This window comes from Lathamus discolor, chromosome 3, assembly GCF_037157495.1.
Source record: "Lathamus discolor isolate bLatDis1 chromosome 3, bLatDis1.hap1, whole genome shotgun sequence".
Taxonomy (NCBI): Eukaryota; Metazoa; Chordata; class Aves; order Psittaciformes; family Psittacidae; genus Lathamus; species Lathamus discolor.
The window spans coordinates 64124997-64140576 of record NC_088886.1 but is presented as its reverse complement, the minus strand read 5'-3'; the positions used below and the strand labels follow the sequence as shown (position 1 = coordinate 64140576).

The following is a 15580-nucleotide window of genomic DNA, read 5'->3' as shown; positions in this document are numbered from 1 at the left end:
ATTCATTAAAATATTCAACTTTATTAACAGGATATTTACATGGTTTTTTCCTGCTCTTGGTCAACCATGGTGAATGTTCAAAGGTAAAAAAGCATTAAGCAATAACCACAAGATGAAAACATTTTAAACCTATACAATACTTTATACACAAATTTATACAAAGGAACACTTAAATAATACAACTGGACACAAAAATATACACTTTTCGAGAAATTCACATCGGTAATTGTATAAAGCTCTCTTCTGTACTAAGGGTCCTGAAAATTTAGGACTAAAACATTAGCTCTGTAATGCAAAAGGGTTATTGTGACAGTCCTCAAAGGCCACTATATAGCACACGGACATATTCAAGGCTATCATCAGCTTATAGTTCAGTCTGTGTATTCAAGTTTTGAGGTCCTTGTATGATTATGCAAACATCAGAAATATAGTGGTATAATAAACGGTACATAGGGAAGCAGAGGTTTGGAGCCAGCAGTAAACGCTGAAGGCTCAAAACAAACACCCACTTAACCAAGTGTTTGCTACTCCCGTTTATTCAAAGATAGAAAGAGTAAATGCACTTACATAAAAATAACTCTGACTGCTCAGCAAGCGTGCTCCTGTGATTTCATCTTAGTACAAACCTAAAAAACCTGCCCTATCTATGCCTTTGAAACTAAATGATCCCGATTCCCCTGCTCCTCCTGGAGTACATGTACATTAAGGCTTTGAATCACCTGACCCAGGACATCACACCGTTACAATGGGGTCCCCGGGGGTGCCACTGTGTCTCACTGAGACTTGGCACAACTGGAATTAAAGCTCACCACCTTAAGGAAACAGAAGGACACATGCTCATGCCTGGACTGGTCTGTTTTGTCTCTGAACTACAAGGTAAGGTTGAGTAGTAACAGTACTTCATGGCAAGAGACAAGTACGTAACAGTTTGTGTTTAAAAGCAAATTATTAACTCAGTGGCAACATCTTTGGAGAAACTTCCTTATTTTTTTTTTTAATTCCTATGGATTTCATGCAGAAAGATACTTCTTAAGATCACCTTAAGAACTGACATTTTGGATGGAACTGGAATGTGTATCCCAAACTGCTGATGGAAAACAAAGTCCAAAATCCCTTCCTCGGTTCTTGTCATACATTTGTATCTTGCAGCAATGGTTCTTTAGCTTCCCCAGGAGCCTGGGGGCTGTGGGGGTGGCCGTGGCTGCCACAGTGCTTCTTCCAGTTGCTGGAGCGGACGGTCAGGTTGGTGTGTTCAGGGATAAACAAGGCAACGAGTAGTGCCAACAGCACGGAGCACGCTCCGAACAGGAATGGGGGGCCAGGAATGATGGAGTTCTGGAAACAACAGGAACACCACACAGGGTTAGAGCCCTCAGCCACCTGGGAGCAGATCACAGCTGCTTGTTACACACACAGCCCTCAGTGACATGCGTTAGTGCTGGGGAAGTTGGACTGGATGAGCTTAAAGGAGACCTTAAAGGAAGAACTGTCCCTTGCTATACTCAGCACTACAGTACATGTCCCCATGGGGGAAAGGACATTTACGAGGGAGCATATGATTTCCTATTAATGCTCCCCCACATCCTCTTCTAGTGCAAGTTCTTTCTGCTGAGTCTCCTCAACAAATAATATCCGTCAGGAACTAAAGTAAGTACAGAGAGCTTGGTTAAAGGGCAACAAAACCAAAACATACAAGGTGAAACACAAATACAGTGCCAGGGAGACAGGAACACCAGGACGCTGCTGTTCAGCCCATCCTCCCCTCCATCAGGTCTCTTCACAGGGGTCAGCAGTTACCGAGCTACAGTCAGCTGTCTCCGAGAGTTAAACTAAAACCATCCAGGTAAAGTTAGAGATCAACCGCCCTTGGCAAGAGCGAGTGAAGAACCTCTTGTTGCACGCTTCAGTAGGCTACAGACAGTGCCAGTGAGCACAGGCTCTCCCAGCTTGTGTTTTTGGAAACTGTAAGATAAGAATACCTGTTGTAAGTGGTACTGTGTGACCACACTGCCTCCTGATGGCGACTCAGGCATGGGGAGTTCATTCAGTTCAACGTGAAAGATATAGAATATAAAACCATAAAGTGCTGGGCCCAAGCCATTACACAGGCCTCGAATTCCTGTTATCATCCCTTGAACAACACCTGGAAACAGTAAAATACACCGTTATCTATACTTATACATCTAGAATCAACTATTTTAACAGATCAGCAGTACTTCAGTCACGTAAAACTGATGCAAGCAGGCAAGTGTCTCTAAATGATGCTGCAATACTGGGTAGCAAGGTAGCGGGGGGTGGGGGACAGAAAAATTCCTTTATTCAAGTATTTTTGCTGTCTCACTGAGTAAATTGCTGTGTGCAACCTGCACAACAGAGCAAACGTCTGTCAAACGTGAGGCGAGGGCCAGCACCTGAAGTCTGTTATTGATTTTGCTGCTATTGAGACTTGGTGAATGTTTTCCCTCTGTGTCAGAAGGACACAATACTTGGAAGGTGCAGTGTGAATGAGGACAACACGTACCCTGCTGGTCAGCATCCGCCGTTCGGGACACCAGTGCACTTACAGCCGGGAAAGTAATACTGGACATGGCTGCCACAGCACCGGCGGCCCACATCATCCTGCAAGCACACAGACATGGGTGACTGCACTGTCCCGTGGCATGTGGGCACACATGTACATGTGTACATATGTGTACCCAAACACACACTTGAGCGTCTCCCTTGGATAAAGGGTAACATGCAGGAAAGGGCTGGACCATTCCGACACTACGATGATATTCACCTACCAGGGCTCTGATCCAAAGCCGTACCAGGCGAGCTGCAGTATTTGAAAGCCAAGGCCCAGGAGGATGGTGTTCTTGTTTCCAATGGACCGCATCAGTAAACTCAAAACTATCGTCTGACATGGGCAAAGAGAGAGAAAACTTAAACATTTCAAAGTAAAACAACATTTTATTCTACGTGTTCGATCCATGCAGCTCGAGTAATGAATTAAAAAAGCAAAACACCTCAAAACATTCTATTCTGTTAAAGACATGCAAATTAATTTTCAAAAGCCACGTGCAGTTCTCCATAAGCAGCATTTGCAAAGAATTCAGGAATCTCCACCAAAAAACCAGCAATTGTGTAGCAAGTACCTGCCCTTTTGACAAGGGGGTGTGGTGACAGGACCAGGGAATGGCTTTAAACTGAATGAAGGGAGCTTTAGGGTTAGATCTAAGGCAGAAGCTCTTCCCCGTGAGGGTGCTGAGGCGCTGGCACAGGGTGCCCAGAGAAGCTGTGCCTGCCCCATCCCTGGCAGTGTTCAAGGCCAGGTTGGACACAGGGGCTTGGAGCACCCTGCTCTAGTGTGAGGTGTCCCTGCCCGTGGCAGGGGCTGGAACTGGGTGAGCTTTAAGATCCCTTCAACCCAAACCAGTCTGGGATTCTGTGAAATAACATGAACAAACTGTCATCTCTTCTTTGATGCACAAAGGATTTGGTTTTCCCAACACAAGGCAGTCTGGATACTGAGGAACCAAACCCTGCCTGGGTTTTCACCTAAGAGAACTGCAGCATTGTGGAGGTTCTGCACAGCGCTCGGCTCTTCCGGAGTTACCAAGCCAACGGGATGCAGAGTGGGAACTCACCTGTGCAATAATGGAAAGAATCCCAAGGACTGCTATAAATGCTGCAACACTTTCCGATGAAAATCCCATGATCTGTGTTAAAAAAAGGCAACTGAATGATGAACAGTAAAGTACATATCAAGGTGTCACAAACATCAAATGCACAGCACACAGCTGGCATTATTCAACCCCTCCCTAACTTAGAAGAAAAGGTGGGGGTTTCATTGGGTGGGGGCTTGTTTGGTTTGTTCCTTCCATTAAATCAAGCAAGTACACACAAAAAAACGGGCATAAATAGAAAACAATTTGTCTCTAAGAAGAGACAGAACCGGAACAGGAAGAGGACTTAACCAGTGCACTCTGCAGCTTCCAGCAGGTTTATCTCCATGTCCTGCGTTCATTCATCCATGCTGCAAACTGCCCGGTAAATTCATTTTTGTTTAAATCCATATCAAAACATTGAGTTACCTGTCTGAGGTATAGGAAGAAGCTGGAATATTGCCCTGCCTCCGGGAGGTATGAAAGAAAGACCGTTATGCAGATGAGCAGCACGATTGAGTCCTGGCCGACTTTCTTCAGTGACTACGGCAAGAAAATAGTATTAGAAACCATTTAATCTTCATATTCGACAAGCAACCTAGCAAGAACCCTAAAAGCTTGTCAGTTCCTGGGGCTGTGCTGTGGTACCACCAGAACCTTCCCTGGGTGGTCACTGGCAAAGTACTAGCAGCAACACAAAGTTAAACCTGAAAGATGCAGTTTTTCAAGCCTTAAACATAGCGAATTCATTCTCTTCCCTGTCTCAAAAGCTCAAGGTTTGCAACTAACAAAATACTCCACATTATAATAGCTTACTGCAAACGGGTCAGCCTGTTCCCACGAAATGGGTGCTCCCCAGGACGCTGGCCTCATCTTCTCTGGCAGCGACTCTGGTACAGCAACGAGAATAAAGCAGATGTCCAACAGGGCTATGGCTGTAGCCAGCACCACGACCAGGCTGTCTCCGTAGACTCGACCAAGGTAGGCACCAATAGCAGGGCTGGTAACTAAACTTGCTGCAAAAGTTGCTGACACCTACAACAAGGAGCAGCTGGTGAGATTTACAGTCAAAAGTCAACAGTCCTGCTACCCACCTGCCCCCATTTTCACAAGCCTAACCCTTTCCATCAGGTAGGGATTGAAAGTAACCTCCCTCCTGGGACACTGGGGTAGCAGTGGCTCTTTCCCAGCATCTCTCAATTCCTGATGTGTACAGGCAGAAAGAAACTATTTAGTTGCCATTCTGCTCCTCTGTAACTGCAGGCTTTGAGGGCCCTGAGACCAGGCAGGTCACTGGGAGACACAGAGAAATGGAGAGGAGGTGTAAGAACTTGGACAAACAAACTGCTTGCAGCAGTGCCTGGAGACTGGAGCAGGCAGCACCGAGCTGTCACACAGCAGCAGTTCCAACAGCATCCAGGAACAAAAGGTTAGATTTTTGACAAGACAATGGAGTAATGCTAGTGTGAGAAACAACGGAGGGGTAACTCAGAGCCTCCCAAACTACACCATGAACACTGGTAACAACTGCTAAAACAGACACACGAAAGACAGCTTTTAACGGGTTTGAAGTTAGAAGCAGAATATTCAAGAGACACAGCAACAAAAACAACTCAACAGGAAAACCTTGCTCCAAACTTGCCGCAGAAGAGGCAAGAATGCAACTTTGAAAAGCTTCCTCTGCTGAAGGGTTTAGTACTAAAGACACAGGAACAAAGCCCCAAAAATACCTACCAAGCCATAGGCCATGCTTCTTTCATGTTCTTGGGTTATGTCTGCTACATATGCAAAAACCACAGAGAATGTCACTGCAAACACTCCAGAGACGGAGATAACGGCAAAGTACCACCTAGAACAGTGCAAAGCAACCCATCAGAACAGTAAATGGAACAAAGAGCCCAAGCACAGTTCAACAATAAATCACCTTGTCCAATTTGCCATGACAAATACCAAGTTAAATGTGGATAAAGGCAAACTGAAAGTGTCTCGACACAGCTGCGTAGCTCCCCTTTAGCGCACCAAGGGCAAGCACTGGAATTCTGTTACATCTACAGAAAGCTGCTGTGGTTAAGAACTCGTAGGAGATGAGGTGCTGGATTTACCTTTGGCTGGATGCCTGTGACCCAAAGCAAATCAGGAACTTCAGGATTTTGAGAATCTGGTCATTGAGAGGTCAACACAAGCCTTATCTTTATGCTACAGCTGCCACACGTGTCATTTGCACCATGAATCTACACTTGGAAACAAACTACTTCCCAGAAAAGGGATGAGGAACTATGTGTGACCAGAGTGAAGGCTGGAAAGGCTCACGGAGCTACCTGAAGAGGCTCTGCCCCGCAGAGTTTACTGGAGAGCATTCTAGTATGTTAGTATCAATCTAGCATCCTAGCATCTAGGCAGAAGTACCTGCAGTAGGAAGTGGAGCCTTCAGCAAAGAGCTCAAAACCTACAGCTCTTAAAATCCTGACCAAGGCATTTGGCCTCATGGCAGCTGCTCCAGTTCGACTCTGCTCTCCCAGCTTTGCACCAAAGGAATACAAAAGCATCAACCCTCCATGAAGCACAAACACTATTTTATCAACAATACGAACACAAGCAACGTTGTCAGGAAACAACAGATGTAGTGTGAAAGCATCCACTAACCATGGGCTGATCTTCATCAGTGGTATTGGTGCACAGGTGAAAAACACTGTTAGCAGCAGGAAGGACTTCCGTCCCCATACATCGGATAGGGCACCAATGAGTGGGGCACTGAGAAAGGATAACAAGCCCTAAATGAAATAAAAGTATTTCCTGTTAGAATGGTTGGAAGTGGTTGGAACAGCAACAGCAAATCCTACCACAAACTGACAACAGCCAGGCTTCTACTTTGAGTAAAGCTGATGACTCTCGTGCAATGCACTGAAGGCAACATGGTCCAGTGTTACCCATGTCTGGTTACACACAACTGAGGCAACAGTTTGAGATCTGTTACCTCAGAACCACACAAAATTCAAAATGCAGATGATCCAGTGGCATCTGCAGGTTCATGAACTGTGTTTTGTAGTTTTATGTACTTTGAATTCACATAAGTAATTGGAAAAGCCCCACCGCAGCAACAAGCTCCAAGTAAACCACTATCCAACTGTAACACCACGTGTGCCATCTGGCGCTGGACAACTGCCCTCTTATTTGCTGACCCCAAACAGTGGGTGGAGACAAAACAGTATCTCACTAAAAAAATGCAGATTTGCTTTTTTAGCAACAATGTATTCCTTTGGTTTATTTGTACTGTGAAGGCTCTACTGAAAAACCTCTGGATTATGTTTTCCAGTCAATTCTCTATTCGTCCCACCACTCACTTTACATTGTGCCTGCTAGAAACTTTTGCACCTTACCTTTACTCCTTGAATTAGACCATTCATTAGAAATGTATGTTTTGGGAAGGTTTCATGCAAAACCTGGAGAGAAAATACAAAACACTGTCATTTACAGAAAGTATTAACTATGCACATTGCTCATGATGTGTCCAACACCTACAGCGACACAACCACAGGAGTTTTATACTTTCAAGAATATAGGGAAAAAAAACAAGAGGAACCACAAATAATCTGTTTAGTCTTTAATTCACAAGGAAGGCATGTTGAGATTTTAGCTTTGTGCTAGAGGCCTGAGTTCTCTTCACACCTGGGGAAGGATTCATGTCATCTGGCTTCAGTGCCTGAAATCTACACAGACCACAGAGAACCCAGAAAATGGTCTCAGGCTGGAGTCTCCACATGCTACAGTGTCACTTGTGGGGCCTGGGGAGGGAGAGAAGAGACCCCATCGTTCTTAGGTGCCTCTCCATTCAGTGGCCAGAGCCCAGCTGTGCAGATAAGACAGGAGCACCCCTCAGTCTGACTGTGCCACACGAGATGGACTCCATCCAGTGACCAAAGTGCAGCTCATCTCCAGGAGGAGACTGTCCCTGGTCAATGTCAGCTTACCAAGCTGCACCAAGACTGCGTTTTAGGTGGAGTCCGCTTGGAGATCCCTAAGCCTTTGCTCCTTTTAATTTGCAAGCATGTGTCACTGTCAAAGATTAAATCCAGACAGAAAGCAACCAACTCCATTAGAAAATAATTTGGTACAAACACGCTGGGATGACTGGCTCGCTAATCACAGGGAAGCTCCTGACTGGTCTAACAGGGTCTGCACACTAAAGCCTCCATTTAAAACGCAGCCAGGTCAGCAAAGATCTCCCTCCCTTGAAATGTGACCAAATTTCAAGTGTATTTTTGTCCTTACATTTGTAACGTGCTAAATTTTTGTAGTATCTTGAAAGGAAAGAGATTTCGCTGCTGTCTTGCTGGTTTCAAGTCAGAACATATTTACATGTCAGCTTGAGCATTAGCAGACTGCACATAAACAGCCCAGCTGCCCCATTACACTGCTGGGTCCAGGAATCTAAACCACAAAACTTCTCACATGCACAACAGAGCAGCTCAATGCTGTAGCACTGTCATTTAATTCAGAAGATGTGCAGTGCCTTTGCAGCAAATGTCCCATCTCCCATACAGTGAAAAGAATCTTCAGCCTATCACTTACCACCAGGGTGGGCGCTGTCAAGAGTCCCCAAGCAAAGAACTCCAAGAAGATCACTATCACAGCGTGGTAGACACTTGGAGAACCTATTCCTTGAGGCTAAAACAAGAGAAAAACCAGGTGATTAAAACGTCTAATAATCCACCACTGTCACAAGAAATGTATGTAAACACTACAAATACAAGGACTAAGGAATGGAATAGGACTCGGAACCTGGAATACAGTTACTCAAGCTAACTGGTACTCTGACATTCCTTTTTTTTTTTAACCCTCTGCTGCCATCACCCTGAAGTGTCTTAACCACCTGCAGAATACAAAGCGTGCTCCCATCTCAAAGTGAAAAATAAACCACTTCTACCGCCAGTCTGGGGAACAAGGATGCTGAGAGCAGAGACAGCCTCTTATTTGGGGAATTAGTTCCTCTTCCTCGAGAAAAAATGCTTAAGACCACACAATGTTGCATGGAAATCAAGTTCTTATTTTAAAAGATGTCAAAGTCTGATTACCTGGTCTGCCCAACAGCTTTAAGAGTACTTCTGCTACTAAAAGGCACCATGGCTACAGGAAAAATTGAGCTCTGAATCAGGGAAGAAAAACTGAAAGAAAGAACACCAGAACTGAACCTCAGGAACAGCACTTATCACTTCCCAAATCCTGACAGCAGGCCTGTGTTAGGCAAAATGTGCCTCAGGTGTAGAAAGAGACCTGGATAAAAGATTGGAAATAAGGAACCTTAAATTATTTGGTGATTTAGTATAATCAGAAGTAGTTTTTGAGGAGAACAAAAAGAGCACGGGTGGGAGAACCTGCTCATCTCATACACCTGTAAATGCCACCCTGTCAAACAACATGCCACAGCTCATCATTTGCAAATTGAGGAAACGGTGCACTAGCTATTTTCAGAAGGAGGCAGGATGAGTAACTCCTGAGAAAGCTCATGAGCATGCTATAAGCTTATGAGTGCTGCCTTAGCATCTACCTTCCTGGCTCTGTCTGGAGGTAAGTTACTGACAAGAGTACCACCGATCTGATCAGACCTAGCACTTGTACTCAGCAAACACACTGCTTCTCAAGAAAGCTCGGGGGGGGGGGGGGGGTCCTACCAATGTGTACAGATATCTGATGGGAGGGAGCAAAGACAAGCAGCGAGACTCCTCTCAGAGGCGTCAGGGACAGCTCTGAAGGTACACACTGAAATACAGGAAATTCTACTTAAACCTGGAACAAAACAAGCCCTGGGGAAACAGGCTGCCCAGTGAGGTTGTGGAGTCTCCACCCCCAAACCTGACTGGACTGCTCCAGCTGACCCTGTTTGGGGATGAGACTGGGTAGCTGGGCTAGAGATGTTCACAAGTGCCTTCCGACCTCAGACACTACACAATTGAAGGTGAGGGCAGTTAATACTTCAGTCTTGCTTTCATGACAAGATTTATGCAAGTCATACCTAGCCCTTCTTTCCAGATTCCAGTATTTCCAACAAGTGGGAGGTGGGAGGGAGGAAGGAAAGCCTTCTGAACAACTGTAGGAAGTACAGAAAACCACACTGGCCATTCACCCCTACTACTACAAAAGATAATAATTTTCTAAAGAAACTATACCAATATTTTACCATCCTACAGGTGAGCTACAAAAGTACCTTAGCACTGTGTTCATTTTCTTTCCCCAGCCCTTTTCTGTAAATACAGACATACCATACAGATATTTCTGCTATTTTTATAGCCTGTTCTCTTTAGGAGGTAAATTAACAGTCTATAGGTACAGAAAGCAGCTATAATTATCTTCACTTCCCACAATTCCTCTCCCTTTCCACCCACGACCCTTACTTTAGTTTTGGGTTAAAATCTATCCAGCTCTGCACAAACTGTGAGCAACAGTCTCATGAAGCCAGGTTCACTCTTACAGCCCCCAGATCCCTGTCACTTTTACTGGCTCATGACCCCAGTGTATTACAGCAGGTGAGGCTGGAGTCAGGAACGACCCCAGTCCCTTCAGGCACCAAGCATCAAAAGCACTTTGCTGTGTTCACAGGCAGCAAACACAAGCTCCATGTCCGGTTGAAGTGGCTATCCTGCACAGCTCAATTGCTGGTGACTCCTGACCCTGTCAGGTCACCCCACTGTAAGAACCTGATCAGGTGTTGCCATTACACTGGCAGAAACAAGCAGAGGTGACATTCAGATCACCAGCTTCCTTAAGCTTCCTTGCTTTCTTGTTGCTTATGCTCCCCTATCACAGCTACTGTTATTCACTCTGATCTATATATAAAAAAAGAAGTATTAGTCACATTTAGATTATCACCTCTATAGCTATTTTTAAAGATAGTTGCAACTATAACAGAGCAAAAATACTCCTCAGGTGGAAGAAAGAGGGAAGGAGCTGAAGAAGTGGAGATATTACAGCGCACTAAGATATATGATGTGCATTCAGCTCACAAGGACAAGTCTGATGCACCCTCCTACCCCAACACGCCCAGTGCAGGTGTTGGGTATTCAGCCCTGTCCCACTCCACACACTTGCCCCGCTGTGCTTTACAAACTGGCTAACAAAGTGCCTGTCATGTGATGTAATAACCTAAGTGCCACCAAACCAGAAGCCTTCCACCTGGAGGTAAGGCACAGAAAAGAGATACTTGTGTGAACAATCCCGAACGGAGATGTTCCCATCAGAGTAACAGCAACTCTCCCTTACAACTGTGTAGCCGCAGCCAATCTTATTAGTCTCTGGCAGAACCTGTGGCACACAAACGGTGCTAAGAATGCCCCTTTCTCTAGTTAGAAAACATCTTTAACCAAACACGCTGTACTGTCAGTCATGCCCATGATAAAACGTGGATGTGCCAGGCAACCCTGAGAACACACACCTGACAAGAGAGTAACCTTGAAAGCAACAAAGGCATCACATGGATGATGATGGCTGTTACTGCTCTGCTGGTGAGGGAAAGGCTCCAAAGCAAGTACTAAGCTCTGCCTCTCCCTATCACTGCCCAGGTGGGTACCTCCTATTTCATTTCAAGGCTGTTTCCAAAATGCATAATCTTACATCAGATGAATTCCAACTGCTCACAAAGGAAGGCAAAATTAAGAACAGTGCTGAAACCAACCATTTTGCTGCTCCTCTGGTGAATGTGACAACACACACTTGAGTACACACCAGTGCATATTTTGTCCTGTGCTGCAGCTCCTAAGCTGCAAAGAGACCACCAGTAAAATACCACCATCCACCAACACAGCCTCCTGCAGAGCCCACCACCTCAGTGTAACCTGTGGCAGGAGGAGAGGCTCTGTAGAGACAACAGCAGGTTTCCCCACCTGCTTGTTTTCCTCTTTCCATGGCAGAACTGCTGATTAGAAGTGGCAATAAATTAAACTGACTGAAGTTTCCCATCTGTAAACTCTTTTTGCCTGCAACACTGCCTCATTAAACAGCTGTATATTCTTGCTGGCGACAGTCACAGAGTCATCTTAGATGCCCAATAGTTTCGAACTAACCAATCAGGCTGGAAACAGACACTTGGATGCTTAATTAATTGCTGGTCTGCCAGTTGGAGACATTCACCGGTTTCCCATAATGTCACGTAGCACATTGGGTAAGCAAAGAAACTAAGGAGACAGAGCAAAGGCAGCTGCTCAAACCTTTCAGCAGATGTTAAAAAACAATCCAGGCATAAAGTTTGCTGTCATTATAAAGAACACTCCGCCATACCAGAATTTACAAACATATGTAAAACAAACTCATTCTCAAAACATTTACTTGAAGGCAGACAGTACCACAAGCTGGTATTTTTGTTATCTAACAGCAATCTGCATACCTTCATCTAATGCTTCTAGCCCATTTTTCCTTAACCCCAGCTAAAAATGGTACAGAACTCATGCAAGTTTGCACTCTGCTTTTGGCACCAATGGGAAGCACCGAGTGTGCTACCTCAGGTATCACTTCATGCAGTGTTAGAATATCCCTTCTCCTCTCTCAGCAAAAGACAGTTGAAGTTGAGAGATAAAGGACACTCGCACTTTAATCAATTTTTTAATCAATGATTACTCCAGAGAGAGGTTCTGAAGCACCTGTCCTGTGAGTAACAACATGTACTCTCCTTCTATGACCATTCTAAACCACTTGCATTTAGCATTTGTGCAGGGTAATATCATACATTCCACCTTTACAAAGAGCAGGAAAACACATACTAGGAAACATCAACAGCCATCACTGGAATTAGTTCTGCTTCTTTCCACTAAGTAATCCAGACACGGTCACTAGTGCCTCTACCAACTCCCTCCTCTCCCTTATTGTTCCAAATGGACAAACTGAAAGGCCACCAGCAATTTAGGCTGTCAAGATGTCTCTTTATTTGAAATAATGACACTGTGTTGAGAAGCTACACAATATTCCACAATGGAAAAATCCAGGGGCAACGCTACACTGGAAGCAATGCTACTCATCAATTTAAAAGAAACTCAAGACAAACACAAGCTCCAGCAGCCAAAACATGAAGCAGCTTCCTTTCTTTTCGGAATTTCTGTATTTAAGAGGAAGCAAGGCAGCTAAAGAGAACTGCAAACCACTTCTGCCACTACCCTTCATGGGACTTCTCTGATGCACTGTCCCACTCACAGGACTCCTCTTCCTCAGGCTCTGGAAGCAGAAGGCAGCTGTGATGGGATCCACTCCCTGTGCAGGGGAAGACATCACAGCCAGCCTTTGTACCAGCACCACTGGAGGGGTTCCTGTGTTCCTTCAGGCCGAGCCAGGCCACTGTGCTGCCCGCTGCTGCTCCAAGCACACAGATGTCTCCAGTGACCGAGGTTGGAAAAGCCCTTTCAGCTCACCCAGTCCAACCCTTACGCCAGCACAGCCAAGGCCACCACTGACCCATGGCACTGAGGCCTCGTCTCCACGGTGTGTGCACACTTGCAGGGACGGTGACTGCAGCCCTGCCCTGGGCAGCCTGTTCCAATGCCTGAGCACCCTCTGGGGAAGGAATTGTTCCTCAGCTCCATCCAAACCTCCCCTAGTGCAGCTGCTTCCCAGCAGCTATACCTTCTGCAAAGATCCACTTCAATAATGTCCAATATAAGGTCAGGTTTAGGTTAGGACTAAGGTATAATATCGGATGGTCGCGCACAGATGCAAGCGATCTGCAGCTACCTACGCCCGACTCCTCAGTCGACACTCGCTCCTGAGCCCTAAACACCGGCCTCGGCTGACAGACAACACCACTGGTGACGACCAGCACTATCCTGGCGCTCTTACAGGTGTTCCTCTGCCAACGGCATCAAGAGAACCAGCCCGCGATGCCAGAACGCGGCTACAGGGGCCGCCAACAAAAAAGAAACCGAAACCGAGCCCCGCGGGCCCCCAGTCCCTCTCCATCCGCTGCCCGCCCTCCGCACCGCCAGCTCTCCCCACTGCCGCCCGGCCCCGCCCGGCCTCACCGTCCCGCCGTCCTTAATGATGATCTTCTTGGCCAGCATGATACTGCGGTTCACAGCACGCTTCTTCTTCTTCCCACCCTGGGTCATTTTACCATCCTACGGCCCCGGGGGGAGCGCGGGCAGCAGCGGACCCTCCCCGGCAGCCGGGCCTTCACCTCCCTCCCCGCGCGGCCGCGCCTGCCCTCACACACCCGGCGCCATCTTGGCCAACTTCCCCCCCACCACCACCCCGCCACCCTCCTGCGCAGCCGCCGTGCATCACGCGATCGCCCCATTGGCAGGACGCCGGTCACGTGCACCGGACACGCCGCCCGCCCTCCGCCGCGGCGGGGCGAGAGAAGTTGGGGCCCGGCCCCGGCTCCTGCTCCGCTCCTCCCCCGGGCAGCCCCGGCGCACCGGGCCCCGCACCCCGCACCGGCATCGGTGCCCGCGGGCCTGGGCCTGCCCGCTGCCAGCTGAGCCCACAGCGCTGTTCCCAGCCTTCCTCCCCTCCCTCTTCCGCCGGCTGGCTGGGGACCTGGAATAAAGGAGCGAAACCAGTCAGTTGTTCCAGGACATACCTGGAATTTGGCGTTTCCAGAGCCGAAGTCCGTACCCTCTGAGACAATCCAGCTTAAAAATCCAGCTTGGAAACGTTCTTCAGGCATTGGAACAGGCTGCCCAGGGCAGGGCTGGAGTCACCGTCCCTGCAAGTGTGCACACACCGTGGAGATGAGGCCTCAGTGCCATGGGTCAGTGGTGGCCTGGGCAGGGCTGGGGTAAGGGTTGGACTGGGTGAGCTGAAAGGGCTTTTCCAGCCTGGCTGGTTCTGTGATTCTCTGAAATTCCTTCACGGCTGATGTCTGGCAGCAGTAGTGGGAACATCTGTGCACATCCAGCATGATTACATTCATGTCTAACACACAGCTCCCAGTGGCCATATCCACATACCCGTCTTTTCTCTGTTCATCTTCCAGGCCTCGTACTACCTATCTTTATCTCCCCTGCTCCTGCAACACTGGTTCCCCCAAAACCTCAGTCGCATACTAGTGTCTTCCCTGTCCATACCAACAGTGGCTGCTAAGGCAAACCTGAGCTCTAGCTCCCTTTCACCACAGGCAGCACTATGGGTGTGTAATCACAAAGGGGTGTAAATCATTGAACACTTAGGATGGTGTGCACTTGAGTTAAACTATTAACCTTGAGACCAAGCTCCTTCTTATGTCATCATAATGCAGCTTTTACAGAACTTGGAATTTCACAGCCCTACTCACGCTAATGGATCCACTCTGGTCTCACAGTGAGACAAAGGCAAGCAGACTCCAGCTCAACGTACAAAGTGTGGACCTACTGCTACCCACAGGGGAGAAAGGTCATTTGCAGCCTCTGCTATTACCAGTGCCTTGTCACAAGTGTCAGTAAGTCACACCAAGTGTGTGACAATTTTGATCCAGGGTTTCTCACCTGAAAAACAGAGGGATCCTAAAATTCTGACACAGTTTCAAGCTTACCCCTTGGAGACAGTGCTGTTACTTTTGGTGGGAAAGTTACACACAAACATAGATGTGATGTGTAAGGGACTCAACTAAAGAAGTTAATGCATCTCAGCAGACCCTGTGTAATGGGGTTTTTATCTACATCTTTATATCAGACCAACCCCTGTTACTGATGTCATCCCTAAAGAAATGCACTCACATATCAAGTTTGCTGAGCAGACACAATTCAAGTAAGAATTCATCATTCAGACATTTAGATTCAACTCTAGATAGGTACAATTTGCTTCTACTGGCATGAATTTCAGCCAGCTACATGTTCTCAAATGTCAAACTCCACTTACCCATGCCAGTCCTGACATAATCCACTCTGCCATTATTTAACTGAGAGACAAATTCCTGACATTTATTCCCCTGAAGAAGAGAAATAAAAAAATGGCTGTTACACTGAAACACCTGTAGTGTT

At 46.8% G+C, this 15580-nt stretch overlaps 1 protein-coding gene across 1 annotated transcript; it reads right to left on the bottom strand.

The window, feature by feature from the left end:
* Position 1: 1 nt before the first annotated feature.
* MFSD14A (major facilitator superfamily domain containing 14A) lies at positions 2-13852 on the bottom strand. Its single transcript, XM_065669533.1, has 12 exons — positions 13643-13852; positions 8217-8312; positions 7025-7087; positions 6291-6418; positions 5382-5496; positions 4464-4682; positions 4077-4190; positions 3630-3701; positions 2787-2899; positions 2522-2619; positions 1980-2143; positions 2-1335 (listed from the first exon to the last, which is right to left on the bottom strand). Exons 1-12 carry the CDS (start codon positions 13727-13729, stop codon positions 1129-1131), a joined length of 1476 nt encoding a protein of 491 aa, XP_065525605.1. The 5' UTR covers positions 13730-13852; the 3' UTR covers positions 2-1128.
* Between the last annotated feature and the right edge of the window lie 1728 nt (positions 13853-15580).